The 17471-nt window shown below is 49.0% G+C and overlaps 1 protein-coding gene across 1 annotated transcript in view; it reads right to left on the bottom strand.

Annotated features, from left to right (window-relative positions):
- NPHP3 (nephrocystin 3) overlaps positions 1 to 17168 on the bottom strand; it is a 42451-nt gene extending 25283 nt beyond the window's left edge. The window contains exons 1-9 of the mRNA XM_056129678.1: positions 16773 to 17168; positions 14858 to 14983; positions 13037 to 13187; positions 10712 to 10864; positions 8897 to 9030; positions 7842 to 8002; positions 5077 to 5233; positions 3758 to 3832; positions 1571 to 1744 (exon numbers count right to left, since the gene is read on the bottom strand). Of these exons, the coding sequence (XP_055985653.1) occupies positions 1571 to 1744; positions 3758 to 3832; positions 5077 to 5233; positions 7842 to 8002; positions 8897 to 9030; positions 10712 to 10864; positions 13037 to 13187; positions 14858 to 14983; positions 16773 to 17168 (1527 nt within the window). The remainder of the gene's footprint in view (positions 1 to 1570; positions 1745 to 3757; positions 3833 to 5076; positions 5234 to 7841; positions 8003 to 8896; positions 9031 to 10711; positions 10865 to 13036; positions 13188 to 14857; positions 14984 to 16772) is intronic.
- Between the last annotated feature and the right edge of the window lie 303 nt (positions 17169 to 17471).

Raw genomic sequence — 17471 nt, 5'->3', positions numbered from 1 at the left:
GTAGGGTGTTTGCCTTGCACGTGGCCGACCCAGCTTCCCATATGGTCCCATGAGCACCTCCAGGAGTAATTCCTGAGTGCAGAGCCAGGAGTAACCCTTGTGCATTGCCGGGTGTAACCCAAAAAGCCAAAAAAAAAAAAAAAACCACCCGAATCAAGTGTCAAAGCTGAATAGTATGAGCACGCGTAGCCCGCTATGAGATGTGCAACTCAGCTTTGGCTTGTGTCCTTTTTCAACCTATACTGTGATATCCATTTGGTATGCCCGGCCTGACCCTTTAACCCCTGCAGGCTCCAGCTCCATAACGTTGCCACAGCTACTGGCTGCCAACCTGAACACCTACCAGGCTAATAGTTTACATTCCTTGACTCAAACAATAACTCCCTGCCACCTTCCACCCTCACCTGCTGTTAACCCTGTCCCCTGAGAGGTCTGGATGCTAGCGAGTCAATTACATGGAACTCTAGAGACTTGTAATTCACATTCCTGTGTTCCTTTGCTCAGTTACCCAAGGATGGTTATAAAAATTCATGCAGAAGCAAGAGGCCAGGTTCTGGCGAGGTATTATTCCCCTGGGCCCACCAGGAGTAACAGAAGCACCTATCCTGGGGCTGGACTGACTGTACAGCGGGTAGTGTTTGCCTTGTATGCGACTGACCCAGGTTCAATCCCCAGTTCCACAGGGTCCTCTGAGCACCACCAGGAGCAATTCCTGAGTGCAGAGCCAGGAGTCAGCCCTGAGCATCACCAAATGTGGCCCCCCAAACCAAAACTAAAACAACCAATAAATAAATGTGTCTTTCCTAAGACTCTAGCAGTCCAGAAAAAAAAAGAGAACCTTCTTTTCCTTTGGGAAGATTTTTCTACATCAATACTTAAAAGACTCTTCACTTTTACAGGACACAAATCCAAGAGTGTGTCTCAAGGTGGAGAACCAACCCGAGGCCAGGTACTGTCACTCACCCAGACTCTTTTTTAATTTTTTTTAAATGTAGGAGTACTGCTGTTCATTCAGCCATTGATTAAGCTGATTGAATTGGGCATGAACTCCACATTATGTTGTTGTTGGTTTTTTTTTCTTTTTTATGAATCACCGTGAGACACAGTTACAAACATTTCATGTTCGAGATTTCGCTGTACAATGATCGAACCCCCATTCCTCCACCAGTGCACACCACCAGTGTCCCCAGTATATCCCCTTCCCATCCCAGTCCTCATCCTGCCTCCAATGGCATTTTCCCCAATCTCTCTCTCTCTCTCTCTCTCTCTCTCTCTCTCTCTCTCTACTTTTGGGCATTATGTTTTGCTTGAATTTTCCCACCACCATTCAAGCCTGCCTGCCAGGGGCAGATGCTAGATCATTTATTGTCCCTTGCTCATCTTGAAGGTCGTGGATGTCATGGCCTTGCACTTCTGGAATGCTAGATTGTAGATGGTTGGGTTCCGGAGACATTTCTCTAGGGCGCTAACTCATTTTGACCACCCTGACTCTATCAAGGGGCAAACCCGACCGGAACACAGCTGGGGAGCAGCGGTGGCCGGGCTGGGACTGCACCTCCCACTCCTTTACCTTCTCAAAGCCCAGCTGGTGGGTGGAGCTGGAAGCCTGCTGGAAAGTCTCCATCTGCTCCTGCTCGTCGTGGATGTCCCATAGCACATCACCCGGCCCCTCCTCCTCGGGCAGGGCCTCCTCACTGCCGGCCTCCTTCGTCTCCAGCTCAGTGCTCTCGAAGCCCAGGAGGTCCTGCACGCCAAGAAGAAGCTCCTGAGAAGGAATGAAGAGAAGAGGGGGCCTGGGTGCGGGGGTCCTGCGGAGAGGCCAGGCGTGACCCCTCAGAGTCCATTCACAAACTGGAATAAGAGCATTAGCTTATTTTCAAGATAAGATGCTGCGGGGGGGGGGGGGGGTGCTGGAGCAATGACACAGCAGGTAGGGTGTTTGCCTTGCACGCGGCCAACCCAGGTTCGATTCCCAGCATCCCATATGGTCCCCCGAGCACCGCCAGGAGTGATTCCTGAGTGCAAAGCCAGGAGTAACTCCTGAGTATCGCCGAGTGTGACCCAAAAAGCAAAAATAAATAAATAAATAAAAATAAATAAGACGCTGGGGGGATTGGTGTTGGAAGAGAGCATGCCTGAAATTCACCAGCAAATATCAGGGTTTTTTTTTTTTTTTTTGGTTTGGGGGCCACATCCAGCGATGCTCCAGGGTTACTCTTGGCTCTGTGCTCAGGAATCCTCCTGGCAGTGCTCAGGGGACCATATGGGATGTCAGGGATCAAACCTGGGTCAGCCACATGCAAGGCAAGAGCCTGACCCACTGTACTATCTCTCTAGCCCCACAACTGTGAATAACTTTTGCAAATCTGGGTGTTGGAACCAAAAATCATTAAAAAATGAAATTAATAAACACAAAAATTAAAGCAAAGTGGGGGCAGGAATGGAGCTCCGGGGCTGAGCATGTGTCTTGTATCCTGGCATGCACGAGGCCCCAGCAACAAGGACCCTCCCAAGCACTGTCAGGTGTAACTATTATTTTATAATATTTATAATATTATAACATAATCATTTAAATTTTATTTTATGATGATAAAACAAAAATATTAAGAAATAATAAAGTTAAGAAATATTTGACTTGGGGCTGGAGTGATAGTACAATGGGTAGGGCATTTGCCTTGCATGTGGCTGACCCGGATTCGATTCCAGCATCCCATATGGTCCCCCGAGCACCACTCAGGAGTAATTCCTGAGTGCATGAGCCAGGAGTAATCCCTGTGCATCGCCAGGTATGACCCAAAAAGAAAAAAAAAAGAAATATTTGACTCCCAGGGAATGTTGTCTGCAAAAATGTTTTCTACAGTATCTCTGCCTATATATGGCTGGTAAACATTTTTTTCTTTGTCCTTTTGGGTCACACCTAGTGGTGCTCAGGGGTTACTCCTCGCTCTGCACTCAGAGTTTACTCCTGATGGTGTTTGGGGTACTATATGAGATGCCAGAGGTTGAACCTGGGTGGCCACGTGCAAGGCAAATGCCCTCCATGCTGTACTATCGCTCTGGCCCTTGGTAAATATTTGTTTTTTTGTTTTTTTTTTGCTTTTTGGGTCATACCTGGCGATGCACAGGGGTTACTCCTGGCTCTGCACTCAGGAGTCACCCCTGGCGGTGCTCAGGGGACCATATGGGATGCTGGGAACCGAACCCAGGCCAGCCGTGTGCAAGGCAAATGCCCTACCCACTGTGCTATCTTTCCAGCCCCCGGTAAATATTTTTTAATATGAAAAATCAGCACTAAAGTTGGACCAGGGTTCTCTCCACGCATTGGGCCTGGGTTCGATCTCCAGATCGCTCAGCATGCCCTTAGCATTGACAAATGTAACATCTGGGTTTCTCTGGAAAATCCAATTTTATAGATAAAGTCATTTTTTCCCTTCAGTCATCTGCTTTGTTTGGGGGCCACACCCAGCAATGCTCTGGGCTGATGCCTGGCTCTGTGCTCAGGGATCACTCCTGACAGGATGAGAGGACCTTATGAGACTAAGGGGCTAGGAGACCCTCCAAGGCGGAAGTCTTGTCCTGTGAGGGCTTGGCGTGGGGCTAAACCCCCGTCACCGACCCTCCGGGCAATGGAGGTGGGATGGAACCTGGGTTGGCTGTGTGCAAGACCAGCACCTTGCCTGCTGTCCTCTCTCTCCAGTCCCGGGAAAAATGGTCTGAACATCTTTCACATGATCCCTGACAGGGAATGCACACTTACCTGTCTAATGATCTTTTCCACGTAAGTGTAAATCTTGTACACTCCTTCTGCAGGATCTCCCGAGTGATCAATAATCTGAGGGGAGAATCAAGAGTTGAAAAGAAGACAGAAACCAGGATGACCAGGAGGCAAGGGGGAGTGGGTCACGCATCAATGGTGTGTGTGTGTGTGTGTGTGTGTGTTTTGGGGCCATACCGAGCCATGCTCAAGGGCTACCTCTAGCTCTGCATTTAGGAATCACTCCTGGCAGTGCTCAGGGGACCATATGGGATGCCAGGGATTGAACCTGTATTGGACACGTGCAAATCAAGTGCTTTGCTGCTTTACTATCTCTCCAGCCCCGACTTTGTCTACACTCCCAAGGGGAAGTTCCATTGAGTTTGTGAGGTAAAGAAAGCATCAATTCCCTGTTTGAGTTCTGGGCCCATCAGAGCAAGAGAGCTACAGCTCCACTTGGTCTGCAGGTGAATAAATCCCGCTTCTAACATTCTGGTGTGAGTTTGGGTTCTTTGTAGGCTGAATGGCCACAATCCCTCCACACAGCAGCTAGGGTGCTTGCCTTGCATGCAGTCCACCCAGGTCCGATCCCTGGCACCCTACATGGTCCCCACACCTCCCAGGAGTGATCCTGCGCACAGAGCCAGGAGTAAGCCCTGAGCACCACTACAAATTGTTTTTTAAAAAGAAAAAGAGAGAGAAAAATAAAGGAAAGAAAGGAAAGGAAAGAGAAAGAGAGAAAAAGAAAGAGAGAGAGATAGAGAGAGAGAGAAAGAAGAGAGAGCGAGAGAGGTGCCAGTCTTCACATTTGATCTTATTTTCTGGCTGACCACAGAGAAGTAAAAACAGTGTCAGGGCTGGAGAAATAGTCTAGGGAATAAAGTGTTTGCCTTAACAAGGTTCCACTCTCACAACCACATAGGGTCCCCCAAGTACTGAGCACTATTGTGTGCAGCCCAAATTATCCACTCCCCTGTCCCCCCCCCAACTCCTGCCCTCCCCTAAAAAAAAAAAACAATGAAGAGACCTGGCAACTAAAAAACAAAACCAAAAATGCCCAGTGGTGTTGAACTTGGAAAGCCCAGCTGTTCCGAGTCTGAGGCTCAGGCAACCCCTTCCGCATGCTGCATGTCGTCCTCAAGGCGTCTCCTCCTGGCCATTCTCCACTCCCCTCCCTGGCAGAGGTCACAAGTCTGCTGGGAAACCTGTCTCCCCTGTGAAACCCCCCCAGCACCCCAGCCTCCTCCATCGCCCATGTCACCCTGGGGCCCCCACTTTCCTCTGGCCCAGCAGGTCTCTCGACGTGGCCCTTCGAACCTCACCTTGGCCTTGCTGGTCTTGTGCAGGTGAGAAACCTGCTCGATGAATCTCTGCACGGAGTCGGAACTGACCTTCCCAGGCTCCGAACGGTGGTAGATGAGGCGCGGTTTGCCTTCGGGGTTCTTTAGAAAAGCTTCTTCGCAGTCCTCCACCAAGAGGCTAGGGTGGGAAATGGGCATTTCTTTTTTTTTCTTTTCTTTTTTTTTTTTTTGCTTTTTGGGTCACACCCAGCAATGCACAGGGGTTCCTCCTGGCTCTGCGCTCAGGAATTACCCCTGGTGGTGCTCAGGGGACCATATGGGATGCTGGGAATCGAACCCGGGTTGGCCACGTGCAAGGCAAATGCCCTATCCGCTGTGCTATTGCTCCAGCCCAAGGAAACGGGCATTTCTTACCAACGATGCAAACACACGGGCCAGGGCACCACCTCCATTCCCCGGAGGGTCGGTGACGGAGGTTTAGCCCCATGCCAAGCCCTCACAGGACAAGACTTCCCGCCTCGGAAGGTCTCCTAGCCCCTTAGTCTCAAAGTGTGTTCCTCAACAACCATCTCACAGGCGGAATCAAGTGCGTAATGCATTCATATTTCAAGCAGACCTAAATTTAGTTTTTAATTCGACAAAAAAAGAACTCTCACAACTGCTGCAAAGGAGGCACAAAATAATGTGTCCTGTGCATTATTTTGGGCGGGAGTGATAGCACAGCGGCAGGGCGTTTGCCTTGCACGCAGACAGCCCGGCCGAGCCGGGTTCAATTCCTTCACCCCTCTCGGAGAGCCCCGCGAGCTACCGAGAGTATCTCGCCCGCACAGCAAAGCCTGGCAAGCTACCCATGACATATTTGATATGCCAGACACAGTAACAAGAAGTCTCACAATGGAGACGTTACTGGGCCTCCTCGAGCAAATCGACAAACAATGGGAGGACAGTGCATTATCTTATTTCCAAATAAATGGAAAACAGAAATCCACTCAGAGAGATTTCCCCCTAAGTATCCTCAATCCTCAGTCCCAAGGTTTCAAGACTTTTTCTGGTTTTTTGGGAGGGTGACGCCTGTACTCAGGGATCTTTCCTGGCGGGCTTAGGGGACTATGTGGGGTGCTGGGGATTTAACCCAGGCCAGCTGCATGAAGGTCAAACACCCTACCTACTGAGATATCTCCCCACCCTTGGGTTTCAAGATTTCTTTTTATTTTAGACCTTTTAGTCTTTTTGCATTCCATAAATGGCCCGAGTCCTTGCATCTGAGATATAGGATATGAAAGATCTGAAGGTAGATCCAGGGAGAGGTGAGAATTCAGCGATATTCTGGTCGAGGTAATAATTGTTTGTTTTGGTTTTGGTATGGGGGGACCTCACCCCGCGGTGCTCAGGTCTTACTCTTGGCTTTATGCTCAGAGATCACTCCCAATGGGACCTGGGGGACCATACGGGGTTCCAGGGATTGAATCTAGGTTGGGCACACACAAGGCAAGCACCCTGCCCACTGTACTATCACTCCAGCCCCTTCTTTTAAAAATGAAGTTGGGTCAGAGAAACAGCTCAATGGGCTGACTGTGTGTATTGCACGCAGGCAACCCAGGGCCAATCTTGAGCACTGCAAGGAGAGACCCCTGAGCACTGAGCTAGGAAGGAGCTCTGGCCCCCAACCCACCCATCTCTCAATAGAGAGAAAGCTAAAAATAAGGGTTAAAGGATCAGACAGACAGTACCCGGGTTAAGACACTTGCCTGAAGTTTTATCTTTTATCTCCAGCATCATATAATTGTCTTCCCTGAGCTCCATCAAAAGCAATCCCTGAGCACAGAGCCAGGAGTAGGTCTTGAACACCTCTGGGTGTCGTAGAAACCTCACCCCATGTTCTAATAAAGGTATATTTATAAATAAGAGGCTGGTTAGATTGGGTCAATGAGCCATAGCTTTCTGAGCCCTGTTAAAATGACCATTCATCTTATGATCTTGAAGCCAATCTGACAACACAAGCTGTTCTTTAAGTACAAAAGGTCATGGAATTTAATTCTTTTGTGGTCTGATTTTGATTCTAGGAAGGCAAAATTAGAGGAGCTGGAGCAATAGCACAGCAGGGAGGACATCTGCCCTGCACATGGCCGACCAGGTTAATCCCTAGCATCCCAAATGCTCCCCTGAACACTGGCAGGAGTCATTCCTGAGTGCAGAGTAAGCCCTGAGCATCACAGGGTTTAACCCACAAAGGAAAAGAAGAAGAAGGTTGAGGTATAGTTGGAAATCCCAATCATTCCATTAACAAATTTAACCATATGATCTAGAGATGGGGCTGGAGCGATAGCACAGCAGTAGGGCATTTGCCTTCTGTGCAGCCAGCCCGGCCGAGCTGGGTTCGATTCCTCCGTCCCCTCTCGGAGAGCCCGGCAAGCTACAGAGAGTATCTCACCCGTATGGCAAAGCCTGGCAAGCTACCCGTGACGTATTCGATATGCTAAACACAGTAACAACAAGTCTCAAAATGGAGACGTTACTGGGCCCACTCAACTAAATCGATGAACAATGGGAGGATAGTGTTTGACAGTGATCTAGAGAGGCAGCTTAGTGAGAAAGGTGCTTGCCTTGTTTGCGACTGACCCCAGTTCAATCTCTGGCACTGCATGTGGTCTCCTGAAGCCCACCCAGAGGGATTCTTAAGCACAGAGCCAGAAATAAGCCCTGAGCACCACCAAGGATGGCTCCAAACCCTCCCACTGCTCCAAAACAAGCAACAGAAAAGTTTAACCATTAACATTTCAACTCACCTGGGTAAAGTTAAATGAATGAATAAAATAACTAAGGAACTCTTCTCGATTTCCCATTTCCTGACAGTGAGGTATTGGTTTTCAATATCTATTGGAAAATACACAGCATGGAAAAAATGTCCCATTGTCTCACACATTCTTTTAAGTTTAGGGGAATAGTCCTGAAAATACATTAAAAAAAGCTTATTTCACTAAAATGCTCATCCATTTTTCACTAGTTACAATGTTTAAAAAGCAAGCGATATTGTTTTAGAACAATATATACTAGATATACAAAAATAATAATAGCTTAAGCAACTTGGCTATTTCCTAGCTAGAGAATGAACTGTTGTTGCTGTTGCTGATGTTTTAGTTTGGGGGTTACACCTGGCATTGCTTGGGAGACCATATGGGATGCCCAGGATTGAACCCGGGTCTACCACATGCAAAGCAAGCAAGCACCCTACCTACTGTACTTTCGACGCAGCCCCATGGAAATGAATTCTTTTATAATTAAAAATAAAACAGGGCTGGAGAGAGAGCTCAATGGGCCGAGATCTCACTTTGAAGGCAGGTTTGATTTGGAACAACCACTTTTTCCCTGAGTGATGGCATAGCGCTTGGAGGGCACCCAGTGTGACCGGGTGTGACCCCACAACCAGTGTTGGGTCTGGCTCTTGGCACGATCTGGCACTGCGGCACCATGACGAGTGTGTCCAGTGACTGTCCTCAGACTCTAAAAACCTGGACAAGAGTTACATTTGGGATAACCAGACACTGATTCAAGGATATTAACTAGCATGAATTAACTGAAGTTGACACAGCCTGACAATCATCCCCCGCATCGTGGAGCATGTGCAGTAAAGCATTCAAACCTGTGGAGTTCCGAGGTTTCCCTCTGAATCTCCTGTGAATACTGAGCGAGTGTCTCCCTTAGAAGAAAACCCAAGCTGCTTCCTGAAAACATAATCATGCAGTGGTAAATCACCCTTGGTTGAGATGATGCAGAATCACAGAAGGACACCACGTGAACTGCATTTGAAATCCAGAAACACAGATTATACAGATATTCTCACCTTTAGGAAAAGATCCATTTCAGGTTGCGTTTCGTCCGTGTAAATGAGGTAACATCTGACGCTGTTGCTCCATAGGGAATGTGAGAACAAGGGAGTGACTTGTAATAAACTAGCCACGGCAACATCCCAGTCATCTAGAAATAAAGATTCTAAGGTCTTGATCAGATCTACCAGAAAACATTCATCGAGACTGGCTTTTTTTTTTTTTTTGGCTTTTTTTGTGTCACACATGGGATGTCGGGAACCCAGGTCAACCTCATGCAAGGCAAATGCCTTACTGGCTGTACTCCAGCCAATACTTCCAGAGTCTTAAGACACACACACACACACACACACACACACACACACCACAGACACCACTAAAACATCTGTTCTAACTGTACTGCTGACACAGCTTCTAGAAGGATATATCAGAAGGTAGCCGGTTTTCTCAACGTTCAATTAAAATTATGGACTGAAAGCCACCAGTGTCAACCAGTGTCACCTGAACCTGTAGCTCCAGGTAAATGCCACTGAGCAATTTACACAAGCAGTTTGATGGTCCTGGGAGCGCTGGCCTCTGGGCAGGTCCTATCCTTGTAATACCCAGAGTCAAAACATAAAAGTCAAGAATGGTATAAAACAGGTGGGGGCCATCTGGCACACAGGCCAGGTAACACCCGCCACGTCTGTGGCTTGGACCTGGGGCATGATGGGGCAGATACGGTTGCTTTTGGTTGGCTGCCACGGCCCATCTGCCTTTAGTGTACGGTGTTTGAAAGGTGTTTTGTATATCCAAATGACCCTTGGCAGGAACCAGTTTCCCCACCCCTGAAAAATGAAGAGAAACCACAAGCACTTTAGTAAAAACACATTTTAAGGGCTATCTGGCAAATTAAGAATAATTTGTTTGTTTGTTTGTTTGGGAACTGGGGAGTTGACTTAAGTGGTAGAGTGTATGACTGGAATGTGCAGGACCCTGATTCGATCCAAGCCTCATCTGGTTCCCTGAGCAGCAATAGGGGGACCCTAGTGGGCCCCTGGCACCCCCAGTCCAACAGCCAAAAGTTTGGTCTGGAGCAGACCAAGTTCTGTAGCACACACACCACTGTGGTATGGTTTGTCAAAAGTCATTTTTATTGGGGCCAGAGTGACAGAACAGTGGGCGGGGCACTTGCCTTGCTCACAGCTGACCCAGGATTGATCCCCAGCCACCCATATGGTCCGAAGAATCCTGCCAAGAGCAATTCCTGAGTGCAGAGGCAGGAATAAGCCCTGCATAACACCAGGGATGGCCCCCAAACGAACAAACCAAAAAAAATTTTCTTATTTAACTAAGAGAAATCATTTTATAGTTTCAAGAAAAAGAATAACTGAGCTATCTCACAATATTCTTAGATATGAACTGAGATTAAAACAGCGGAGGTTAGAACTGTCTGACACCAAATTACATGCAAATAATGAAAACATCTTTTTGACCAAACATAACTGAGTTTTCTACCTCCAACCCACTAACCTACTCAAACCTGCCTCCATATCAAAGACGCCGAAGGAAAGATTAGAAGCTGCTCTTCAGTGAATCCACACAAAATGCTCTACTGGCCAGAAGCTTGGTTACTGAAATCTGATTGGTCAGGCCTGCTAGTGCCCACCTTAAGTCCAGAGGTACATTCTGGAACATCATCAGCTGATCAGAACCAGCACCAGGACAAGCCGGGATGGATGTCAGTGGATGGTACCCAGAGCCCAAGTCTCCTGCTCCACAGAAGGGAGCTCCCCTAGCACATGTTTCCAGGGCCTGAACAGCCCCGGTGACCGTCAAAGGGCATGAGTTACCTCTATTGACATTTGCAAAAGGTCCTTCCACGTCTATGGAGCTGTGAGCGAACTCTGGGCCCCGGAAGGTCTGCTGCAGCTGGATCATACTCCCGATGGATGGTTCACTGCCCAGGGCTGCACCCGTCCAATACTCACAGTGGGTCCCGGCAGCTGTGAATGCAAGAGAGCTTCCTCAGACGTACCAGTTAACCTGCCACCGTAAGTGGAGCACGGAATGTACAGCCAACAAAGGGTGATAGGAAAACTGGACAAGCACAGGCCAAAAAAATGGAACTGGATCCGTATCTCCCACCAGTCACCAAAGTTAACGCCGAGAAGGGTGAAGTCCTCGAGATCAGACCAGAATCCATAAAGTACATTGAGGAAAACTGGAGCAAAATTCCTCAGGATATGGTCCTTAGGTATCTTCAATGTTTTGACTCCAGTGGCAAAGATAATGAAAGCAAAGACTGATCCATCACACCACACCAAGTTAAAAAGGCTGCACAAGGCAAAAAAAAAAATGGGCTAACAAAAAAGGCCCCTACTGAATGGAAGAAAATAGTTGTACCCCAAAGTCAGATAAAGGGCTGACTGTTATACATAAACCACTCACAAAGCTCAACAACAATTACTAAAACGATAACCCCATCAAAAAATGGGGAGAGGAGATGAACACACTCTTTTTTTTTTGGTGGGTGGAGGAGGTCACACCTGGTGATGCTCAGGGGTTACTCGTGGCTCTGCACTCAGGAATCACTCCTGGCGGTGCTTGGGGAACCATATGGGATGCCGAGGATGGAACCTGGATTGGCCGTGTGCAAGGCAAATGCCCTACCCGCTGTACTATCGTTCTGGCTCGATGAATAGATTCTTGCCTCAAAACAGACATACACAGCTGGCTAGTAGGCATATGAAAACGTGCACGTCATCACTTCTTATCGGGGAAATGCATATCAAAGTGACAATGAGAGACTATTTCACACCAGTGAGAATGGCTCACGTCAGAAGAACTAAAAACAACCAGTGTTGGCAGGGATGTGATGGAAAAAGATACCCTCATTCACTGTTGGTGGGAACGCCATCTGGTTCTGTCTCTATGTACAGAAAACAGTATGGATATTTTTCATAAAAGTAAAAAATAGTGGGCTGGAGCAATAGCACAGCGGTAGGGCGTTCGCCTTACAAGCGGCCAACATGGCCGACCCGAGTTCGATTCCTCCGCCCCTCTCGGAGAGCCCGGCAAGCTACCGAGAGTATTCGATATGCCAGACACAGTAACAACAAAGTCTCCAATGGAGACGTTACTGGGCCCGCTCGAGCAAATCAACGATCAACGGGAGGGCCTTTACCTTACCTTACCTAAAAAATAGAGGGGCCGTAGCAACAGTACAGCCAGTAGGGTGTTTGCTTTGCACATGGCCAACCTGGATTCGATCCCCAGCACTCCATATGGTCCCCCAAGACTACATTTAGGGAATGATCCCTGAACACAGAACCAGGAGTAACTCTGGGATCCTCCAGAATGCAAAACATAAAAATAAAATTAAAAAAAATTTAAATAAAAATGGGCTGGAGCAATAGCACAGCGGTAGGGCATTTGCCTTGCATGCAGCCAGCCCGGTTGATCCCTCTGCCCCTCTCGAAGATCCCGGCAAGCTACCGAGAGTATCTCGCTCGCACGGCAAAGCCTGCCAAGCTACCCGTGATGTATTCAATATGCCAAACACAGTAACAACAAGTCTCAAAATGGAGATGTTACTGGACCCGCTAGAGCAATTTGATGAACAATAGGAGGACAGTGCATTTGTTTTAAATAAAAATAGAGCTTCCAGGAGCCAGACAGCAGAGCAAGTATCTTGCACACTGCCAACCCAGGTCAGCCTGAAATTAGTTCACTGAGACGGCCAGGAGTGATCTCTCATCACCCAGCCAGTTGTATACCCTGAGCACTGAGTATACTAGCTGAGTATGGCTCAATCCCACCACCAACCGCCCCCTCACACACACACACACACACACACACACACACACACACACACACACACAAAGATGAAAAGAACAGATCTCTTTCCGCTGGCCTCCGGCTGAAGCGCGGACACAGAGGGGGAACCGGGGAAGCTACTTAACTTGAAAAGAAAGCCTCTGGGTTCACTCTGGCTGAGCAACCAGAAGGAACCTCCGACCAGCCAAGGCCAGCGATTGATGGCAAAGAGCCGTGCTAGAGCTGAGTGAGAGGGCGGGAAGAAGCAAAGCAGCATCCTGAGAGGCGGGACGCAGAGCTGCCTCTCAGGACGGCTGCAGTGTGGGGGGAAGTTCAGACCTCTGAGAGAACAAACTTACCAGTCACATCTGTACAGTTGTCATCAGAATCAGACTCCCCAGGATCGAAGACGTGGATGCCCTGGGCCTGCAGCCTCTGAAGTTTGCTCTCCAGCTCGCGCTTAGCCCGCAATAGGTCCTGAATTTCATTTTCCTTGGTCTCCCTAAAAATCTATAATAGAATTTTCTTCTAGGTTGTTGTTGCTGTTGTTTGTGGGAGACTCTACCCTGTGCTTGGAGCTTACTCCTAGCTCAGCACTCAGGAATCCCTTCTGTCAGGCTCAGGGAACCATACAGACATGCCGGAGAGGGAACCCAGGTCAGCCACGTGCAAGGCAAACGCTCTGCCTACTGGACCATCACTCTGGCCCTCAAAGAACAATTTTCACTTGGAAACTTCCCCTAAGCAAAGTTGTATCAGCGACTTTGTGGGGGGAACAAACAGTGCTCAGAAGTCCTTTGTGAGGGGCATTGGTGATTCTCAGCCAATCAGATCAGCGGCTCGGTGCAAAGGTCCCAGAACATAAGGATGATAGGGTGGGGTTGGGAGGGGGGACTCATCTGTCATCCAGGTGGTTCTGGAGGCTTCCATGCTGGACAGGCACCTTGACCACTGTACTGTCTCCTGCTTCCATGCATCATCAACTTTTTTTTCTTTTTTTTTCTTTTTTAGTTTCATCATTAACTTTTAAGTGGAAAAATAAACTTTTTTTTTCTTTTTTGGTTTGGGGGCCACACCAGGCAAGACTCAGGGCTCACTCCTGGCTCTACGCTCAGGGATTAGTCCTGGAGGGCTAAGGGAATCATATGGGGTGCCAGGGATCAAATCCAGATTTGTCCATGTGCAAGACAAATGCCCTACTCGCTATACTATCACTCCAGCTCAAGGGGGAAAAAAAATCTTTCAATGAAAAACAACAACAATATTCCTATGGGTCTTGATGTCTGTTGAAGGGCAGACAAACCCAAGCCTCTTCCTCTGTATTTTGTAACTGAAACTCACTGGAATTCAGGCGGGTCTCCAGACTGTGGTGTGGGACTGTCCCAAGTATGGCCTGATTTTTAGAAAATTTGTCACACTCACACACCCACAAAACATCCCCAAACATCTCCAAATGCCATGCCCCATGAAGAAACACTTTCCTTTTTCTTCTCTTTAAATTTTTGGTTTTTAAGCCACACCCAGGTTGCTCAAGGCTTACTCCTGGCTCAGCACTCAGGGATCACTCCTGGTGTGCTGGGGAGTCAATATGGGATGCCAGGGATCGAGTCCTGGTCAGCCGTGTGCGAGACAAGCGCCCTATCTGCAAACAACCCCTACCTTTATCTTTTAAATTCCCAAATAGAAAGTCCATTTTTTTTGCTTTTTTTTTCTGAGGGGGGGGTCACACCCAACGATGCACAGGGGTTTCTCCTGGCTCTGTGCTCAAGAACTCCTGGTGGTGCTCGAGGGACCATATGGGATGCTGGGAATCGAACATGGGTCAGCTGTATGCAAGGCAAATGCCCTACCCACCGTGCTATAGCTCCAGCCCCTAGAAAGTCTATTTTTAAACCCTTTCTTTACTTTTCTCCCATGTCCAACTCAAACACATAAACAACTCAAACACATAAAGCACAATTCTAATTTTATCACTTTAAGGCATCCTATATGGCTCATTCTATTTTTTTTTTCATGTAGGAGTAATGCTATTTATTCGGCCACTGATTAGCTGATTGAATTGTGCATGAACTCCACTCATTCTATTTTTTTCATTGCAATCTAACTGTTTTGATATGAACTTTTTAAACATGATGATTTTATTCCACATCACACTGGGAGCAAACACGTAAGGGATTTACCTTGAATTGTCGTTTAACTTTATCTCTGTCATGTTCAAATGTAGCTGCTCTCTCCATTGCTTGATATTTTGCTTCTAAGGCACTTTCCTTTTCCCGAAGAATCTTCTGATAAGTTTTTTGAAGTGCCTAGAATGATTTGTCTTCTTATTTTCTTCCCTTTGCATGTTGTGTGTGTGTGGGGGTGGGGAATGGGAGGGGATGGGAGGGGACTAACCTGGGCGTCTGAATGCAAAGCAGGCATTCCAGCCTTCTGGGTCATCTCCCCAGGCCCTTACCTTGTCATTTCTAATGAAAATAGCATTCCTCTCAGAATTATTATTCTATGGCATACATTCCACAGATCTTAAAAATTTTACAATTTATTAGCTTTTCTGTTTTGATTTGGGGCCACACTCAGCAGTGCTAAGGACTTACTCTTGGCTCTGAATTCAGGGATCACTTCTGGCTGGGCTGAGGAGACCATAGAGGATGCAGGGGATCGAACTGGAGTCAGCTGCTTGCCAGGTAAGTGCCCTCGCTTCTGTACTATCACTGCAATCCCTTACTTGCCATTTTACCAGCCATCAAGAACTGTATATTGCTATTTCATTCAAACATGTTATCATTTAAAAAGGCAAACATGCCTGAACTCTAATAAATGAGCACACTTCAACCTTCAGATTTCAATGAAAATTAATATTTTTGCCACAGAACCACAGCATCAACTGGTATCTTTCGTTTTCCCACCCATTGGTGGCATTAGTCAGTGTTTGCAAATCTTCAGTGGAGATGGACTTCTTGTCTACTTCCAGCTCAGTCATTTTTTTTTTTTTTTTTTTTTTTTTTTTTTTTTTGCTTTTTGGGTCACTCCCAGCAATGCACAGGGGTTACTCCTGGCTCTGCACTAAGGAGTTGCTCCTGGCGGTGCTCAGGGGACCATATGGGATGCTGGGAATTGAACCTGGGTCGTCCACATGCAAGGCAAATGCCCTACCCGCTGTGCTATCTCTCCAGCCCCAGCTCAGTCATTTTCAATGTGCCGTGTCACTGAACAGTGACATGTGCACATGAAATCAGGTGTGTGAGGCACGCAGATTAATTTTTTACAGGCAAGATTAAGAGCACTCAGTAGGAAAACCGGTAAGGTCACAGATCAGTCTGCCTTCCGGAGTAAAGGTAATGGTGCTCATTGAATGACCAGTTTGCTTTCAGGAAAATCACAGCTATTAATTCACTTCTCCCAGGGTCTCTCAAGTCTCCTCCACGGTAAGAAAAAGAGTGAAAAAATGCAATACTCAGATGGCCCCTAAAACCTCCAAACTCTGCTCAGAAAAGCCACTCTTGCTTTCAGGGCTGTTTTAATGATTTATAATGAGTTAGATCTACTAACGGGGAGGTAACAAGTAACAACTGTTTCCTGATATGAATTGGGGGGGTTACTACATCTAGGAAACGGTTTCAGCCAGAGCAGTTAACTTGGGTGAAAATTAGGTGGGTGGTTCCAGAAAAAAATGGACTTGGAGAGCAGTGAAGCCACCAGCTGTGAAACTTCACAAAGACAGGAGCCCACCTGGAGGTATGCAACAGGGATGGGGGGGGGGGGTCCTGCGGAGTCGCCCCCGCAGCGCCCATGGGTGCACACGCGCTTTCCCTGCACACCCAGTCCAGGCCGGACCTCGGTGCCTGCTTCAGGCCACTCGCGCGCTAAGTGCTCCAGGGTATCCGAATGAATGGACTAGAAACGGCCAAGAAAGAGATGCCGAGGACTCCTGCTTAGTGCCCAAGAGAAAGTGCCCCCTTCCTGCGGTCTTGGAACGCCCAGCTTTGGAATGCGCGCGGCGGCCGTCGGGCAGCACCGGGTCCAGCGGGCAGGGCCAGGCCGGCCGCCGGGGGCTGCCCCGGGTGTAGCCGTGCGCGAGCCCCCGCCGGGACTGACCTGCAGCTCGGCACGCAGCCGCTTGTTCTCCGTGTCCAGCTTGGCCTCGCGGCGGCCCATGGACAGCAGCTCCTGGTTCTTGCTGACCCGGAAGATGTCGTACTCCTTCTTGAGCCGCTCGTACTCGGCCGCCGCATACTCCAGCTCGGGCACCGAGGAGCCGGTGGACTTGAAGCTGGCTCCGAGCAGCCCGCCGCCGGCCGCCGCGCGGGGCAGCGAGCCGGGCCCGACGCCCAGCGCCGCCGCGCCCGCGCCCCGCCGGAACGAGTTGCGCAACAGGCGGGCCTTGGGCTTCACCTCCACCGGGATCTCGCAGGCCTCGCCGCCGCCCGCCCCGTACGTGTCCTCGATCACCTCCCCGCCCGCGGGGCTCACCAGCGACGAAGCGGTGCCCATGGCCACCGCGACCGGGCAGCCGGGCAGCGGGAGGGGGCGAGACCAGGCGAGCGGGACGGGGCGGGGCTAGCGGGACGGGGCGGGGCGTCAGGCAGGGCGGGGCGTGGCTAGAGGGACGGGGCGGGACGTCAGGAAGGGCAGGGTGGGGGCTAGCGGGACCAAGCGGGACCGTCAGGAAGGGACGGGGCGGGGAGGAGGGCGGGGCTAGCGGAATGGGGCAGGGCGTCAGGCAGGGACAGGGCGGGGCTAGCTGAACGGGGCGGGGCGTCAGGAAGGGCGGGGCGTGGCTAGAGGGACGGGGCG

Source organism: Sorex fumeus, unplaced genomic scaffold (assembly GCF_029834395.1).
Source record: "Sorex fumeus unplaced genomic scaffold, SorFum_2.1 ptg000072l, whole genome shotgun sequence".
In the NCBI taxonomy this organism is placed as follows: domain Eukaryota; kingdom Metazoa; phylum Chordata; class Mammalia; order Eulipotyphla; family Soricidae; genus Sorex; species Sorex fumeus.
This window is presented reverse-complemented; position numbering and strand designations above follow the sequence as displayed.